This window comes from Belonocnema kinseyi, chromosome 5 (genome assembly GCF_010883055.1).
Source record: "Belonocnema kinseyi isolate 2016_QV_RU_SX_M_011 chromosome 5, B_treatae_v1, whole genome shotgun sequence".
NCBI classification, from domain to species: domain Eukaryota; kingdom Metazoa; phylum Arthropoda; class Insecta; order Hymenoptera; family Cynipidae; genus Belonocnema; species Belonocnema kinseyi.
In genome coordinates this window covers 138,351,933-138,371,632 of record NC_046661.1, presented here as the reverse complement: position 1 = coordinate 138,371,632, position 19,700 = coordinate 138,351,933, and the positions used below count along the sequence as shown (strand labels likewise).

The 19,700-nt window shown below is 26.1% G+C and overlaps 1 protein-coding gene across 1 annotated transcript in view; it reads right to left on the bottom strand.

Moving 5' to 3' along the window:
• Positions 1–323: 323 nt before the first annotated feature.
• LOC117172928 (lipase 3-like) overlaps positions 324–19,700 on the bottom strand; it is a 38,894-nt gene continuing 19,517 nt past the window's right edge. The window contains exons 2-9 of the mRNA XM_033361229.1: positions 15,017–15,472; positions 10,330–10,528; positions 6,066–6,180; positions 5,709–5,958; positions 1,230–1,388; positions 1,067–1,151; positions 671–813; positions 324–565 (exon numbers count right to left, since the gene is read on the bottom strand). Coding sequence (XP_033217120.1) covers positions 386–565; positions 671–813; positions 1,067–1,151; positions 1,230–1,388; positions 5,709–5,958; positions 6,066–6,180; positions 10,330–10,528; positions 15,017–15,178 — 1,293 coding nt within the window. The 5' untranslated portion in view covers positions 15,179–15,472 and the 3' untranslated portion in view covers positions 324–385. The remainder of the gene's footprint in view (positions 566–670; positions 814–1,066; positions 1,152–1,229; positions 1,389–5,708; positions 5,959–6,065; positions 6,181–10,329; positions 10,529–15,016; positions 15,473–19,700) is intronic.

The window sequence follows — 19,700 nt, the reverse complement described above, 5'->3', positions numbered from 1 at the left end:
TTTTTTAAAAATTATCCTTTTTGGTTGTAATATCAACTATTATTATTTTCTTTTATATGTAGCCATATAAAAACGATTATCTTAAAAAAAATTTTCTTCTTTTGGTCCAAAATTAATTTTTAATTAAAAATAGATCTATTCAATTTTTTGTTGAAAATTATTTCTTTCTATTTAAAACTTGACTGCTTCCTCAATTTGTTGAAAGTTCTTTTGATTGAAAAAGGTTCTTGTAATAAATAAATCAAACAATTATTAATTTCATCCATTCTTTTATTAATTAATAAATATTACATTAGGTTCATATTTTCGGTAATAAATTAAATATATATATATATACTTAATAGCAAATAAAATTTACATTCTTACAATTAATTAATTAATTTAATTAAGGCTGAGTTTCGTTGATGCGCTCGTCAATGTTATATTTGCTTAGAACACTAATTACGTCATCGTAAACTAGTATTTTTGAATAATTTGAAAAAAGGAAATCTAGATGGCTAAACTTCTCAAAAGGTACTTCTCGAGTTATTGCATTTGGTAATCTTGCACGAAGTGCCATCACATCCTGAAAAAATAAATTAATAATTTTATAATAAAAAAATATTGTTATTTGTTATTATTATACATTATTTTAATAATAAGACTTATTAAATTAATTTTTAATTTTCACCTTCTCAGTAGTATAGGCATCATTTGATCCATAAAATAAAACAGCTGGTACCGTCACTTTAGTCAAATTATATTCTGGAGGATTCACATTTTTATAACGCACCAAATTACGTCCTGGTCCAAAATCATACTGCCTGAATTTTCCTAAAAAAAATATAATTTGAATTCTGCTTCTGATTATTCATTCTTTTTTAAATTAATATATCTTAAATTTTGAATTTAGCGCCACGGTGTAGTGAATTTCTAGCGGGAAATTTAAATTTCCCGTTACAATGTAATTATTTTTTGGCGGGAAATTTGAATTTCACGCCCCATTTGAACTAATTTCTGGCGGGAAATTTAAATGTAAAGTATAAAAATTAAGTAATAAGGAATATTTAATTATTTAAATATTTACCACTGAGAATATTTTGTCTGAAATGAAGGAGAGTTTCGAGCGAAGTACCCTGAGGGTAATGCTGCAGCATCATCGGGATCATTGACTGTTAAAAAATTATTTTAAAAAATTTTATATTTATTTTTTTTGCTTTTATTATTGTTCAAGAGAAAATATTGCTTACTGTGTCAAACTGCTCTGCGTTGGTAAGACCTACGAGATTAAACATGAATTTCCGGCAAAAGTATTCAATTCTAGGTCCTTCACATAGTGATGAATAAATCTCGATTGAAGCAGTATTTCGGGGCAAAATTTCATTCATACCCAGAAGTTGAAAAGTTTTCTAAAAAAGATTTTTTTTTTTTACTTCGGTATATTATTCTTACTATTTTCTGCGAATGACTATTTATTTTTTATTTTTTTAAGATTATATAAATATGATTTTCCTAAAATTCTTGAAAAAATTCAAAAAGATTTTCAAAATTTCAAATATTTCGAAAAATCATCGTTTTTTATTTCACTTAATTTTACAAAATTATCGGCAAAATATGAGATACTTTAAAAAATATTCAGGACTTAAATTATTAACATAAATTATTCATAAAATTTCCTTAAAGACTTACATTCTTTTCGAAATTTTTAAAAACATTTTGAAATTTGTTATATTTTTTTTTATTTTCTTTAAATATTAATTTTTTGGACAAGAAGTAATTTCAAATTTTTTCAGGAAGCAAGGAAAGATTTCTATTTTCTATGATTACTTGACTTTTTTCTAAAATTTTGTAATCTTGCAAAGTTGAAAAATGTTAGGGTATATTCCCAAAATCTCCCTGCAGATTTTTGATATAGGAAAAATTCAAAAAGTTCGAAAATAAATAATCTACTGTTTCAATTTTAAAAATTAGGTCATTAAAATTCTAAAGGAATTAAACTTGCAGTATTTTAATCAAAAGCGTTCAGAATTTAATTTTCAAAAAAGAACAATATTTTTCGTGAAATTAAAATGAATTCAAATTGTATCACTCCTAAACAAAAGCATTTAAAGCGGAATTATTTTAAGTTTAAAGCGTTTGAAACATAAAAAAGTGTATCTGATGGTCTTAAAATTAAAAAAAAAATTTTTAAACAACATTTTTTTTAAATAGACAAGTTTCTTAAAAAAGAGTTAAAATTGTATCTCGTTTCTAATTCAAAGCGGTAAAAACTAAACAATTTTATTTTTAATTGAAGAATCTCAAAAGTGTATGATTTTAATTGGAAATTTCGAAAATAGGACAATTTCAAATCTGTCAAAATTAAATAATTTCAAATTATAATTTGAAAAACTGGATCATTAAAAATCAAGGCAATTAAAATTGTACCTATTAATTTTTAATTGAAAGCATTCAAAGTTGAATAATTGACAATTAAAAACTTTGAACTTTAAATTCGTTTTTAGTTTACAGCAATTAAAATTTGATAATTTCAAATTAAAAATTAATTGAATGTGAAAATTTGAAAAAGATCATATTTATTTAATATAATATAAATATAAATTATATAAAATTATATAATATAAATTTACCATGATTTCCATCGTAAAATGTGAAAAAAGTTTAATATAAATCTTTAAATTTAAATTATTCTAAAAAAACGTTTTGAATGAAGTAATTTTAAATAAGAAATATAAGAAATAAAAAATTTAATTTAGTTTGAAATCATGACATTAAAACTTATTTATTATCAAACCCTGTAAAATTTCAATTATTTTCACTAAATTTAAATCCTTTGTAAATTAACCATTTTTAAATGGTTTATTCAACTTTTTAAAAAAGCATCTCAAATATAATCATTCGAAATTAAATTTTTAATTGTAAATGGTGTTAATAGAAATGATTAAATTACTAAATTTTCAATTTTAAACAGTTCAATTATTATCTATTTTATTTTTAAACAACACATTTCTGCACTTTTTATTTGCAAATCGTTAAATTTTTTACACTTTTCTTAGAATTATCATTCATTTTTGAAACCTTCAAATATTTTAATTCAAAAATTTCATTTCTTTTAAATATGCAACTAAAAATCAAAACATTTTAAGATATATCATTAAAAAATGTTAATTAACTAAAAAAATACAAAAAAAATATTGCTACAATATTAATTTTTTGAAATTGAATTTAAAATGTTCCATATTTTGGAACATTTTTAAATGAAAAATAATTCAATTTTTAATCTTTAGTCCTTAAATCTTTTCAGTTTTAATGCTTCATATTAAGAAATTATTTTCTTAATTTTTCGTTGTTTTTCATTTATTTCGGATGCCTTTCATTAAAAATTGTTTAATTACGATTAAAAATTGTGCTATTATCAAGTTCAAACTTGATATTCGGCGATTTAAAAAAATTAAAAAATGAGACAATTTTGTACATTTAATGTTAAGGCTTATCAATTTAGAATATTTTAATCTAAAATTATTAAATTTAATACCGACAATAATTAAGCCAAAAAAATTGGAAATATTTAAATCTAAAATTATTCAATTTAAAGCTGACTATTACAGATTTCAAAATTGAATATTTTTAAATTAGAATTTTAAAAATTGGATAATTAAAATTTAAAGGTATTATTTTCGTAATATTTATATAATATAAATCATTCCAAAATTAAAAATTCCAAACTTGAATGCTTATCACATAAAAAATTAGAATTCAATATTAAAACTGATAAGACAATTTTGTTTAGATCAAAAAATTAATTTACATTATTTTTACCCATTCAAAATGGAAAAATATTCAATTAAAAACTTTGAAAATTAAAATATTCTAAAAAACGTCCAAAATGAAGTGATTTTGAATGGCAAATATTCACAATTAACTGAAAAAATCGGGATACTTAATTTTTTTTATTCTGAAACCCTTAAAAAATTTTAATATTGCTAATAATTTCAAATCGATTTTAAATTAACAATTTTCATATTTTTTTTTACTTTTCAAAATTCCGCTGTTTCAATCTAAATGCAAAATTAAAATTCATGAAATTGAAACACATAAATTAGATAATTTAAATCATTGTTTTAGCCTAAGAAATAAAATTACATTATTTTCAAATTTCAAAATAAAAAAACTATTTAATTATAAACGTTGAAAATTGAAATATTCTAAACAATGTCCAGAATGAAGTAATTTTAAATGGCAAATTTGAAGATTCACAAATAATTGAAAAAATCGTGAAAATGACATTTTCTATCCGCAAACATTAACCATTTTTAAATTTTTTATTTAAATTTATAAATTCCGGTGTTTCAGTCTTAAGTGCAAAATTAGATGATTCAGATCTTTTTTTTTAGACCAAAAAATAAATTCACAATATTTTCACATTTTAAAACAAAAAAATATTCAATTATAAAGGTTCAACATTAAAATATTCTAAAAAATATCCATAATGAAGTAATTTTTAATGGCAAATTTGAACATTCATAAAAAACTGAAAAAATCGTAATGATGAAATTTGTTATCCACAAACATAAATAATTAATTTTAAAATTTTGTTTATAAATTTAAGAATTAAATTTTTTAATATTGCAGGTAAATTTAAGTCTTTTGTAAATTAATAATTTTCAATTTTTTTAAATTCCGCTGTTTCAATCCTAAGTGCAAAATTAAAATTAATGAAATTGACCAAATAAATTGGATAATTTTTTAGACCAAAAAATAAATTCACATTATTTTTACATCTTATAACAAAAAAATTTAATTATAAAGGTTCAACATTTAAATATTCTAAAAAATGTCAAAAATCGAAATTTCAAAATTAACTGAAAAAATCGTGATGATGAAATTTTTTATCCACAAAGATTAATAATTTTCAAATTTTGTATTCAAATTTCAAAATTAAAATTTCAATTATTGCAGGATTCAGGTTGTTTGAAAATAACAATTTTGAAATTTTTTATTTAACTTTTCAAAATTCCACTGTTTCAATCTTAAATGCAAACTTAAAATTTATAAAATTGGAAAAATAAATGAGATAAATTAGATAATTTTTTTAGACCAAAAAATAAATTCACATTATTTTCACTATTCAAAATGGAAAAATATTCAATTATAAACCTTCGAAATTAAAATATTCTAAAAACTGTTCAAAATGAAGTAATTGTAACTAGAAAAATAGAAAATTCACAAATAACTGAAAAAATCGCGATAATGAAATTTTCATCCGCAAACATTTAAAATTTTCAAATTTTTTATTCAAATTTGAAAATTCCTCTATTTTTTTCTCAAGTGAAAAATTCAAATTTATGAAATTGAAAAAAAATAATAAAATTTCAGCGTTAAACATCAGAAATCAAAATTAAAAATTTGAATAGAAATTCTAAATTTCCTTTTTTTTCATAAAAAATTTAAATTTTCAATTATTATTATTATATTATTATATAATATTATTATTATTATATTAAGGTTAAAATTTAATTTAATTGAATTTTTATGTATCTTGAACTTAAAGAACACAATTATTAACTTTGTACACAACATTAAAAAAAAAAGTTCAAATTAAAAAATTTTTAAGTTCTGTTATTTTAAAAAAAAGTTTTTTACTGTCCTTTTTATTTCTTTTAAAAAGCGAAGATAGTCGAAGAAAGTTTCTTCTCATTTAAAAAAAATCTATTTATAAAGTTTCTGACCTGCAACTGTTTTCCATAACGAATTCCAAGATTGCCGAACAGTCCAGGTAACAAGTGAGTGAAAATGGCAACAGGTGCAAATGAAATAGCGACATTCACTTTATCATTATACTCTGGTTTCATTGAAAATAGGACTAGTTCTATGGTGGCTCCCATAGAGTGACCTATAAGGGACACTTTTCCTAAGCCAGTAATTTTTAAGACATAGTCAATGGTGGCAGGAGCATCATAAATTCCGAATTCATGCCAGCTAAAATCAATTTAGTTGTAATTAATATAAAAAATAATTGTCTGCTTGAGAACCCCTTAAGTTTCATTTATTATTTAATTAGAAAATTTAATGAAAGTAAGATTTACCTAAAACGCCAGAATTTCGAATCTTTGGTGGACAGCCTTTTATGGCGTTTGCCATAGAAGTTACCTCTAATGTTTAGAAACCACACGTCGTAGCCCTCATCACATAATAAATAAGCTAAAAATTAGAATTTTTTAATTAAATAAATTACTTTGTTAGAACAGAGATTATGTGTCTAGGATTTCGTAGCCCTGGACAGAAACCCTTATAGTTTCGGTCGGGTGTACGTAATTCTATCGAGAAAGGGAACTGAGGGTAATTCCTAACTCACAAAGCATAAATCACAACTCACAATGCATAATTCAGAAAGCAAAACTCACAAAGAACAACTCAGAAATCACAACTTACAAAAAACAACTCACAAAGTGCGACTCCTAACTCACAAATCCCAACTCACAAGTCCTAACTCACAAAGCAGAATTCACAACTCAAAAATCCTCACTCACAGCTCCTAACTCGCAAATCACTACTCACAAATCCTAACTCACAAATCCTAACTCACAAACCCTAACTCACAAACCCTGGCTTCCAAATCATAACTTACAACTCATAACTTATAGCTCCCAACATACAGCTCTTAACTTACAACTCACTACTTAAAAATCCTTACTCACAAATCCTGATTCCCAAATCTGAACTTCCAAATGCGAACATTCAAATCCTTACTCACAACTCCTAGTGTACAGCTCCTAATTCACATCACAACAAACCTTACCCACAAATCCTAGCTCCCAAACCATATTTCACAACTCCTAACTTACATCTTCTATCTGAAAACTCACAGCTAACTAATCCTAATCCACAACTCCTAACTTACAGCTCCTAACTCCCAAATCATAACTCGCAACTCCTAACTTATAGGTCCCAACTTAATGCTTCTAACTCACAACTCACTACTTAAAAATCCTGACTCACAAATCCTAATTCCCAAAATGTTAACTTCCAAATCCCAAATCCTTACTTATAACTCCTAACCTACGGCTCCTAACTCACACTTCTACAATCCTAACTCACAAATCCTAACTCCCAAATCATATTTCACAACTTCTAACTTCCAGCTCCTAACTTACAACCTCTATCTGAAAACTCACAACTTACGAATCGTAATCCACAACACTTGATTTACAGCTCCTTACTAACAAATCCTAACCCCTAAATCATACCTTACATCTCCTAACTTATAGGTCCCAACTTGCAGCTCCTAACTCACAACTCACTACTTAAAAATCCTTAATCACAAATCCTAATTATTAGATCTTAACTATCAAATCCTAACTCCGAAATCTGAACTCCGAAATCCTTACTTGCGCCTTCTGACCTACAGCTCCTAACTCACATCTCAAAAATCCTAAGTCACAAATCCTAGCTCCCAAATCATAATTAACAACTCCTAACTTATAGATCACAACTTACAGCTCCTAACTTAGAACTCACTGCTCACAAATCCTAATTTACAAATTCTTACTTCAAAATCGTAACTCGCAAATCTCTAATCAAAACTCCTAACCTACAACTCCTAACTCACTACTCAACACTCCTAACTCACAAATTCTCACCCCGAAATCATAACTCACAAGTGCTATTTTCCAGCTCCTATCTTACAGCTCCTGACAACTGACTACTCACAAATTCTAACTCACAAATCCTAACTCACACATCCGAAGTCCTAAATCATAACCTACTACTCACCAAACCTAACTCCCTAATCCTAACTCAGAACTCCTAACTCACAAGTCACTAGTCCCAAATCCTAACTCACAAAACCTAACTTACAGTTTCGAAATTACAGCCCCTATCTTACGTCTCACTACTCACGAGGGGAGGGGAAGTAGAGAAAATGAGAAGAAATGTAGCGTGGTAAGTATGGGAAATGAGGGAAGGAGAAGTCAGAGAAAATGAACAAAGCAAAGTAGGAGAAGTGGTTGGAAATGAGGGGAGGGGAAGTAAGTGAAGAAATGGGAAAAGAACTAGCAAACGTGAGGGAAAAAGATAAATTACAGGAAGTGATGGTAAATTTGGGGAAAAGTGAGAAAAGAAGGAAGCAAATAAGAAAAAGTTGTGGAAATATGCGCAAACGAAGATTGAAGTGTGTGGAGGGGAATAATAGGAGTAGAAGGAACGTTGGGGAATTTAGAGTGAGTCCGTGAGCAAAAGAAATGTAGGCGCTAGAATAATTTTTATTCTAATTTTATTCTACTAAAAAACAAATACACACGCTAAACGCGCGATTGTTTTGTCTCATGCAATTTTGTGATAAAAACATAAAAAAATTATTAATACCAAATTTTTGTCAATAGTATTCATTAACTTTAATAATAGAAAAGAAAAGTAAGGACAATATTTTTGATAATTAATCAAAATTAATATTTCAACTTCAAATTTAATATCACTTATCATATTTTTGTACACTATATAGATAATCAAACCATTACATTTTAATTAAAAAATAAGAACTTTCAGAGAAAAATTGTAACATAACCTAAATGTGTTCAAAATTTGGAAGATTAGTTTTTTAATTATAATAATTTTTTACGGCGAAAGAAAATCCAAAAAATTTTTTTAAATTAACATGGGGAAATTTCGAATTTTTATTTCCATTATACCCCCACTCTCCCCGCAGCGCCCAAAATATGACACAAAAATCATCAAAACTACATTTTTACGTATTAATGTCACTTTTTAGCAATTTCCGTCATCTTTTTCAAACAAATAATTACTACTGGACAATTTCAATATTTACTATGAGTTTATAAACAATTTTTAATATTTTAAACAAATGTACATTTTTTAAATAATTATTTATTCCCAAAAAATATTTAAAAAATAATCGTATTTTATTATTGAAATGTCATTGTTTGTTATTGTTTGGAGCAGTAACTTTTTCTAAAAACATTATGTAATTATTGAAATAATTATTTACTGTCTATTTTCAAAATTTCTAAAAATTAAGCCAGAGATATACAACTTTCTTTTTAAATTAGTATTTCATTCGGCGGTTTGTTGAATAATGACATCATTTTGATTTATTTCTTAATTTTTTAATAAATTTCTATTTGTTTAAACAATCTTTATTTGCTCAAACAATTTTTTTTCGGTAACTAAAAAAATAAAATAGAACACATTAAATTATGTTTCTCACTTTATAGCGTATAGAAATAATAAATTTACCACTTTTTAATTGTTCAAACAAATATAATTTGTTTAAATGGTTAGATTTTTTAATACTTTTAAAATCGCAATTAATTTTATGTCTTCTCTTTTATTTTAATTTTTTAATTATCGAATTATCGATTATCAATCTTGTTTGAAATTTTTATTATTTTGAACAAAAAACCTCTGATTTCACCGAAAATCGGTTCATTGATTTCCGCTTGAAAATATCGAAATAATTTAAAATTGTTTCAAAATTGTAAATCATATTTTAATTTCCAACCATTTAGAACAAAAAGCTTTAGATTTTACTGCAAAACGGTTTGCCGATCTGCCCTTCAAAATATTTACATAACCTAAAATTGTTTAAATATTATCAATCTTCTTTGAAATTTAAATTATTTTGAACAAAACCCCTCTGACTTCAACGGAAATCGGATAACGAATTTCCGCCTAAAAATAATAACACAACCTAAAGGTGTTTCACAATTGTAAATCGTCTTTAAAATTCTAATTATATTGAATAAAAAAACCTTTGATTTCGTCAGAATTAGGTTGCGCGTTTTCCGCCCAAAAATATTAACATAACCTACAATTTGTTCAAAATTTTCAATGTTCTTTGAAACTCTAATTATGTTTAACAAAAACCCATAGATTTCGCCGTAAATTGGTTTACCGATTTCCGCCTAAAATGTTGACATAACCTCAAATTTCTTCAAAATTGTAAACCTTATTTGGACTTTTAATTTTGTTTGAACAAAAATCTTTAGATTTTACTGGAAGTCGATTTGCCGATTTCCGCCTAAAAATATTAAAATAGCCTAAAATTGTTTGAAAAGTGTAACGCTTTTTTTAAACTCTAACATCTAATTCAGATATCAATTTAAAAATTTAATATTCGTATTTTTTCAACAACAAAAAATCCCATCGGAATCCATATTAAGAAATTATGAAAATCGAAATGTTAAAAAATCAATAATTTCCTTTCGGTATTCGCATGAACACTTTGTCACCGCGAATATCGTAATCTTTTCTTAATTCCATTCTATTCGATTTCAATTCTAAAAAGCGAATAGAGCACTAATTTTAATAAAAATAAAAAATATTAAAATTCACCTAAGTCTTTCCCGGGTCCTCTCAGCACCCAGATATCTGAAGCCGCGAAAAGTCCGTGAATGAGAACCACTGCCGGTTTCCCGGGAGTAACCGGTGACTTCGGACCGCCAGGTATTCTGTGTATCGATAGGATGTATCCATCCTGGGTGGTGACGTCGTGCTCCTCGGCTGTGTATCCCGATGCTCCAACCAAGTCCATCTAAAAAAATCTAAAGATCTTACAGATTCACTCGCATATGAAAATAATAAAAAAATTAATATTATTACGAAAATGATTTTTCTTCCTCTCAAAAACTCAAAAAGCGATTTAACATTTTAATCACAAATTTTGCTTTTTTAACAAAATAGATCAATTTTTAACCATTTAGTTGAATTTTAAACAAAAACAAAATTAATATTCAAGAAACAAATTTAATTTTAATATAGTAGGCCTGTCCAGCGAGGAGAAATTTATTCAAGGCTGAGATGATGCGTTTTCACCACCACTTTCCTCTCCTCAATCAAGAGAGGTGGTAGTCACTCTCGTGAATAAACATAGGAAATGGAGAGTAAATGAGAGTTTTGAGACATTTCGACGAAAATTCTTGGAATTATCCTAACTGTACAGGCCTTTTATAAACAAAATTCCAGCAGAAATTCAATCTTCTAAAGTAAAAGTATTGGATTTTCAACAGAATAGATGAATTTTTAACCAAATAGTTAAATTTTAAAAAAACTGGTTAAATTTCAATAATGCAGGCCTGTCCAGCGAGGAGAAATTTGTTTTAAGACCAGATTTGCATTCCCACCACCACTGCCCTCTGCTCGCTCAAGTGAATTCAGATGATGGTCATTCTCATCAAGTAGAATAGGAAAACTAGAATGGAGGTGGAAAACTCACATCCGCGATTTGAGTCATTTCGACTTAAATTCCTGGAATTTCCTTCACTGGACAGGTCTTTAATCAACGAAATTCCAGAAACAATTCAATCTGTTCAAGTAAAAGTATTGCATTTTCAACAAAATAGATGAATTTTTAATCAAACAGTTTTAAAAAAATAAATAAAATTTTTAACAAATAAGATTAATTGTAATAGAGCAGGCCTGTCAAGCGAGGAGAAAGTTACTATAAGTATAATTTATTTCCACCGACACTTCTTTCTTCCCTCTCGAGAGAACACGGGCGATAATCACACTCGTGAAGAAGAATAGGATGCGGAGACAAAAATTCCTGGGATTTCCTCTAACTGGACAGGCCTCTAATAGTGGAAATTCTAGCAGAAATTCAATTTTTTAAAGTGAAAGTGACCCATTTTCAATTAAATAAATAAATTTGTGAACAGACAATTGAGTTTTCAACCAAAAAGATGAATTTTAAACAAAACAGATGAATTTTTAACCAGATAGTTGCGTGTTCAACTAAAAAGAATAAGTTTTAAAACAAAAATGGAAAAATTTAATTTTCATTTAAAAATAAATTAATATAAAACAACAAAATTTTCAGCAAAAATAGTTTAATTTAAAACCTAACGAAATAATTTTAAACTAAAATTATTTATATTTAACAAACGAAATAATAAGTTTTTAACAAAGTAGCTCAATATTGAATTAAGTAGTTTAATTTTCTACCAAAAAGATGATGTTCCAACCAAGTATATTAATTTTTTCACAAAAAAAGACAAATTTTCAACAAAATAAAGAGATTTTTAAACTAAGTCACATTTTTGGTTTCAAAAGTTAACTATGTTGCAGAAAATTCTTGTTTTTATTGAAAATTCTACGTTTAGAATGAAATATTTTTTCTTAATTAACTGAAAAATCTTTCCTGGCTGAAAACTTAACTTTTTTGTTGAAATTTTTTTTCTGATCTAAAAATAAAACATATTTTATTTCAAAATCAAAATTTGGGGTTAAGAATTCATTTATTTAGCTGTAAATTCGAGTACTTAAATAAAATTTGAACTATTCATAACAAAGAATTTTTTCTTTTTTTGTGTCTTTTCTGGTAAAGTTACATATTTCTTGTTTGGAAATGTATAATTTCGAGTAAAAAAATCAAATATTTGGTTCAAAATGCATGTCTTTTGTCAAAAATTTATCTTTTCAATTGAAAATTCATGTCAATTGTTGAAAATTCGTTTTTTTTATTGAAACTGAACTTTTTTGTTCAAAATTTATATTTTCGGGTTCTAATCCATTTTTGGTTAAAAACTGATCTTCTCTAATTTAAGATTCATGTATTTTGTTGAAATTTGTCTCATTTTTTTTTTAATTTTGTACTACAAAATATAAATTTTCAACAAAAAAGACAATTTTAAACAAAGTACATGATTTATTACATAAAATAGATCAATTTTGAATTAACAATAGAACAAATAAATTTTGGGTTAAAAAACCTGATTTTCAAAAAAGAACAAGAAACGAAATTTTAATAAAATAGTTTCATTCTTATCCATGTAGCTGAATTTTTAACTGAACAAGATCGATTTTCAACTAGCAATCGGATAGTTATATTTTCAGCTTAACAAATTCATTTGCAACTAAAAAAGCCGAATTTACAATGAACAAGTTGAATTTTCGAACAAAAAATAATTATTACTTTTTAAACTAAGTTGTTGAATTTTCAACAAAATTAAGGAATTTTTAACCAAATAAATTAATTTTAGAATAAGAACGAAAAATTTTGAACTAACAATGAAATAAATATCCAGTCAAAAAACTAATTCTCGGTCGAATAAAAAAATTATTAATAATATAGTTCAATTTTTATTCATAAAGGTAAATGTTCGACCAAAAAAATTTTTAACAAAGTAGATCATCTGTCAACTAACCAAAAAAGACATCTTTTCATTTATATAGTTACTTTTTCATCTAAGGAAAGAAATTTTTAACTTAAATCATTTGTATATAAAACTGAACTATTTTAGTAAAAAACTAATTTTCAAATTAGATTTATGAATTGGAAAAACTATTCTATATTTGATTGAAAACTGATCTTTTTCAATTGAAAATTTATGTACTTTCTTGAAAATGTATTAGTTCGTACATATTAGTCTTAGTTTAAAATTAAACAATTTCGTTTAAATCTCGTTTTTTGGGTTTAAAATTGGTTTTTAAACTGAAAACTGAACTATTCTATTGTTGGTTAAAAAATTATTTTTATTTAGTTAAAATTTTAACAATTTAGTTATAAATTCAACTTTTTGGTAGGATATTCGTCTTAAAAAAAGAATAAATATTCTTTATGGTAAATTTATCTTTTTGTTTGAAAATTCAACTATTTGTTTAAACAATTCATTTTCTTATTTTATATTTTGAAATCAGCGTGCCAATTGTAACCGATCAGATTGCCGCAGCGACGTATGCGCAGTGCGGAAAAATTCGAGAATTGGGACCACAGTTCAGAAGGAGGCTGGGGGCATCATAGAGAGATAGAAAGTGAATTGAAGACAAGGAGAGAAAAATATCAAGTTGTGACAGATAAAAAATACTAATTATAAATGTCACTATTGCGTGACATTCTCTCTAGAATCTTCTCACCGTCATCGAAAGTGAAGTTCAATAAAAATAATTAATTAAACATAAACACAATCGCAAGGCCTCGAACCGTAAGTCCCAAGAATAAGACCCAAAAATATAAGCACCCAAAATCGGCGGGCGGATTTTTGGGTCTTATTTTGAGACTTATTCTTTCAGGTCTTATTTTGGGCAAATATGTTTGGGCCTTTTTTTCTCATTTTGAGAATTATGATTTTGGGCCTTATTTTTGGGATTTGTGGTTTTAGGTCTTCTTTTTAGGCATTGGGACCTATTTTACAACTATGATTTTGGGTCTTGTTTTGGGCAAATAGTGTTGGTGCCTATTTTTTATATTATTTTGAGAATTATAATTGTGCGCCTAATTTTGGAAGCTTATGATTTTGGGCCTTCTTGTTTGACCTTTGATTTTGGACTAATTTTGAACCTATGATTTTGGGGATTATATTTTTGAGTCTAATGGCTTTAGGCCTTATTTTGGAAAAATAATATTGAGCCTTATTCTTCTTGAACTCACGTTGAAAATTATTATTCTGAAGCTTATTTTGGGGACGAGTGGTTTTGGGCCTTCTTTTTTAACCTGTGAATTTGGGAGTTATTTTTTTACCTATGATTTTGGTCCTTATGGTTTTGGGTCTGATTTCAGAACTTATGGTTTTGGATCTTATTTAAATCAAATATTGTTGGGCCCTAGTGTTTTTGGTTCATATTGTGAAAATTATACTTTTGGGCCTTATTTTGTCAATTGTGGTTTTGGGCCTTCTTTTTGGAGCTTTTATCTGGACTCATTTTGGACCTATAATTTTGGACATTATAAATTCTGATCTTGTGGTTTATGCCTAATTTTGAAAAACAGTTTTGGGCCTTATTGTTCTTGATCTCATTTAAAACATTATTATTCTGGGCCTTACTTTGTCGCATGTAGTATTGGGCCTTCTTTTCTGACCTGTGTTATTGCAAATTTTTTACCTGTGATTTCGGGCCTTATAATTTTGGGTCTTATTTTCAAACTTACGGTTTTAAATTTTATTGTAAGCAAATATTGTTGCGCCCTACTGTTTCTTGACTTACTTTGATAACTAAAATTTTATGCCTTCTTTTGGAGACTTGAGGTTTTGGGCCTTATTTTGGGACCTGCGATTCAAGGTTTTAGAAATTTTCTGTTACTTACGAATGTTTGGAGGTGATTTCCGGTCGTCTGCTTCTCCGGAAGTAGTTCTTCGCCATCTTGATCCCGGAAGATGGTAGCCGCAAGGCCCCGATGGGGTTGGAGGGCGAAGAAGAGGAAAAGAATGTAGCAGACGAATCCTCGAAGAGTGGGCAGCTTCCGCATGTCGAAAGGGATGGCACTCGCGAAATTCCGTTATCACAGTCGATAAGCGAAGAAAAGCGCGAGTGCGCGCCTCACCGTTCGAACGCAAACATAATCTCCTCCGAGAGATTCTCGTAGTTTTTATGCCAGTAGCGTATATATGGAGGGTCCTCCTACCTAGATTTATGTCACTTGAGACCTTGCCGAAAATTCGTGTTCACCTTCCTGTATATTTCCTTCCTTAACCCTCGATCTTTGCCCCGCTCACTTGCCGCTGACAGCGTGATTTTCATCGAGTCAAAACCTCCGAGAAACCTTGAAAAAAATTATTCATTTTTTCTGGAATCAGCCAGTTTATCATGGGTATTTTGTTTTAACGAGATTGAGCAATTGAATAAACTCGGGTTCCACTTTTATTTTCATTTAAAATTTATATCATTATAAAGGCTGGGGTCCAAACATTTATTTCACATTATCACAATCTTAGTAATAAGATTAATCATTGTTTTTAATTTTATTATTATTAATTAATGCTTTTATATATTACTAATTTTTTAATTAGGAACATTTTTAATTATGAAAATTTAAAGATTATTCATAATTTCTAATAAAATATTTCGCTTTTTATCCATAAAGGTAAAATAATTAAGTAAAAATAAGTTAACTTTCAACCAAGTAGTTCAATTTTTAACCAAATTTTTTAATTTTGAACTTGAATGACAAGTCTGTAAACAAAACAAAAAATTTTTTTTAATACAGGAATTTTTAACCAGATAGTTATATTTTTCAGTAGAAAGGATAAATTTGAACAAAAAATGGGACCGTTAAAGTTTCAGTTAGAAAAATTAACTTTAAAAAAAAATAGATAAATCTTCAACCAAACAAGAGTAATTTTTAACAGAATACATAAATTTTTAACCAAATATTTGGATTTTTAACAAGAAAAGATCATTCTTCAACAAAAACTGAAATAGTTAATTTTTCAGCGAAAAAAAATTAATTTTCAACGAAAAAAGGTATTTTTTTATGAAAAAATGGGAGAGTGAAATTTTCTGTGAGAAAAATTAATTTTTAATAAGATAGATACATTTTTAACCAAAAAGAGGATCTTTTCAACAAAATACATAAATTTTAAACCAAATACTTCAATTTTTAACAGTCAAATTTTCAGTCAGAAAAAATTAACTTTCAAGAAAATAAATAAATCTTTAAACAAAGAAGATTGCATTTTTTTTAAACTATACTTTTTTACGCAAAAAAGAGGACTTTTCAACTAAACAGTTGAATTTTTAACTAAAAAAAATTACTTTTTAACAAAATAAATAAATCTTTAACAAAATATGTAAATTATCAACGGGATGGATCATTTTTTAACTAGAAAAGATCATTTTTTAACAAAAAATAGAAGTTAGATTTTCAGTCAGAAAAATCTATTTTCAACAAAAGAAATAAATCTTAAAAAAAGGAATTTTGATTGAAAAATGCAACAGTTAAAGTTTCTTTACAAAAATTAATTTTTAACGAAATAAATTGATCTTCAAAAAAAAAGGAATTTTCAATTAAATATGCCAAATTTCGACCGGATAGTTCATTTTTTAACGAAAAAAGATAATTTTTTACCAAAAAACGGAAATTGAATTTAGGTCAGAAAAATTTATTTTCAACCAAAGAAAGATATTTTATACAAAAAAAAAAGGAATTTTGATGAAAAAATGGAACAGTTACATTCTTTGTTAGAAAAGTTAAATTTCAACAAAACAGATACATTTTTAACCAAAAAAAGAGGGATTTTCAACCAAATAGTTTAATTTGTAACTAGAAAATATAAATTAAAAAAAAATGGAACAGTTACATTTCCAGTGAGAATAATTAATTCTCATCTAGAGATAAATTTTCAAAAAAGAGGAATTCTTAGAAAAAAAGGAAAGGTTAAATTTTATGTTAGAAAAATTAACATTCACCATAAAAGATGAATTTTCAACAAATTATATCAATTTTCAGCCAGATATTTGAATTTGTAACTAGAAAAGATAATTCTTCAACAAAAATGAAATAGTTCAATTTTTAGTGAGAAACATTAATTTTCGACAAAAAAGAAGAATTTTTATGAAAAAATTGGAGAAATAAATTTTCAGCTAGAAAAATTAAATAAAAAAAAAATAGATCTTTAACTAAAAAAGAGACATTTTTTCAAAATATATACATTTTCAACAAAAGAGATACATTTTAACCTAAATTTTGTTTAAATTGAAATAACGAATGTTTAACGAAAAAATTGATGTTCAGTAAAGTAGTAGAATTATCAGTCATTAAACATGAATTTTCAACAAAAAATGTTATAGTTGATATTTCAACTAGAAAATATTTTGATTAAAAAGAAACATCCGCATTCAACCAAAAAGGCGAATTTAAAAATAAAGAATTGAATTTACAAACAAAAAAGATTTTAAAGTAAAAAAAGAAAAAAAATTCCAATCAAAATGTTAAGGTTTCAAGCATCAACGACCAATTTTCTGAAATGTAGCAACTTCTACCCGGAAAGATAAATTTAAAACCGAAAAATTAACCGTTAACCAAGAAGATGAATTTTGAAAACAATACAAAAATTTTTAAATACATTAGGTGCACTTTCAATCAACAAAACTGATTTTGAAAAAAAAGAATGTTTAAAAAAGTAGTTGCATTTTCAATTAACTCCTAAAATCTTAGCGAAACAGGATCGGTTTTTTACTAATAATAGAATAGTTTAGAACAGTTAAATCATCAATTACAAAAATTAATTATCAACTACCAAAAAATAAATTTTTTAAATAATAGATAAATTTTCAAACCAAAAAAAGGTGTTTTCAAATAAAGTAATGAATCGCCAACCAAAACATCGAATTTTTCACAAAGTATTCAAATTTCAATCATAAAAAATGAATTTTGAAGAAAAATGTCATAATTAATGCTTCAAGCAGAAAAAATTTTTATTTTGGAACAAAAACAGTCAAATTCAACCAGAAAAGGCCCATTTTCAACGAAATACATTAATTTTTTTTTAGTAAAGAAGAAAAATTTGCAAATAAAAGTGAGTCCACAAATAAGCGAATTTTTCGTAAAATTGTTTAATTTTTATATGTAAAGGTTAATCTTTACTCACAAAAGTGAATTTTTAAGGAAGTATTTCAAATATAACTGACTAGTTGTATTGTTCTTGAATTTTCAATGAAAGAAGATGGATTTTCAAATAACAATTCAATCATTAAATTATTAGCCTAAAAATTCATTTTCAACAAGAAAGACGGATTTTCAATCAAATAGTTAAGTTATCAGGCAAAGAAATGTATGTAAAACTTAAATTATGAATCTACAAAAAAAATTTCAATATGAATATTTGTAAACCCAAATTAGATTTTCAATGCTATCAGTATCTTTTTCCTTTAATAAATAATTTTATAAAGTATTATTTTTTTAAATAAACATTGATATTAAATTTTTAAATTAATTATTGAAAGTATCAATCAATTTCTTTTTCTTACTAGTACTGTTATAAATCTCATAAATCCTTTATTAAATCAATTTTATGACAAAATAAATTATGTTCATAGGAATTAAGATATCTTCCAGACCAAAAAAAATTTTTGGAACAATTTTTTAATAAATCACAAATTCAAGTTTTAGTTATTTGTAAAAAAAAATTAGTTAGTAAAATTATCAATTTATCGTTCATGAGTGAATTCAATTCTATCTTCTGTGCTATTAAAGATATTTTGAAAAACATAAATTTTGCCATAAGGAAGAATTGCAAGGATATTAGCAACCTATCTTCTATAAAGAATAGGTGTAAATTTTAGTAAATGAAGAGCTATTTTTTCAACATCTTGTAAAAGGAAACCAAAAACTATAAGGGTGAAGGCTAATACATAGGACAACTTGATATTTGTTTATAAAATTTGTTATTAAAAGACAAAGCAGTATCATTAAAAACAATACAGTTTTAGTGGCTATCAAACATCGGCTCAGAATCTAAAGAAACTATTAAATGGGCTTTCGGTACATTAATTTTTTTTAGAACATCTTTAAGATCCCAAATATACAAGTCTAGTGGCTATTTATATTTCATTCTCAATCATTTTTATTAACAAATAATTAGAAATAAATTTTTCTTTAATGCAACCGAAAGTGAGATCTAGTAGCATGCTATCAAACATTGACACAACGTCTAAGGAAACTATGGAATAGGTTTCAAATACATCAATCTTTTTTATAATGTTTTCAAGCTCCCAAATATTTTTATAAACAAACTAGCTTATATTATTATCATAAAGAATATCTGGGGATACAATCAAACCCATAGGACAACCCGATATTTATTGATAGAATTTCTTCTTAAAAGATAAAACACTGTTATTAATAACAGTTCCAGTGGTTATTAATTACTTATTCTCAGTTATTTTTATTATGTTATGATCTAAAATAATGTTTTCTTTAATGCAACCGAAAGTGAGATCCAATGGGATGCTATCAAACATTGACACACCATCTTAAGGAAACTATTAAA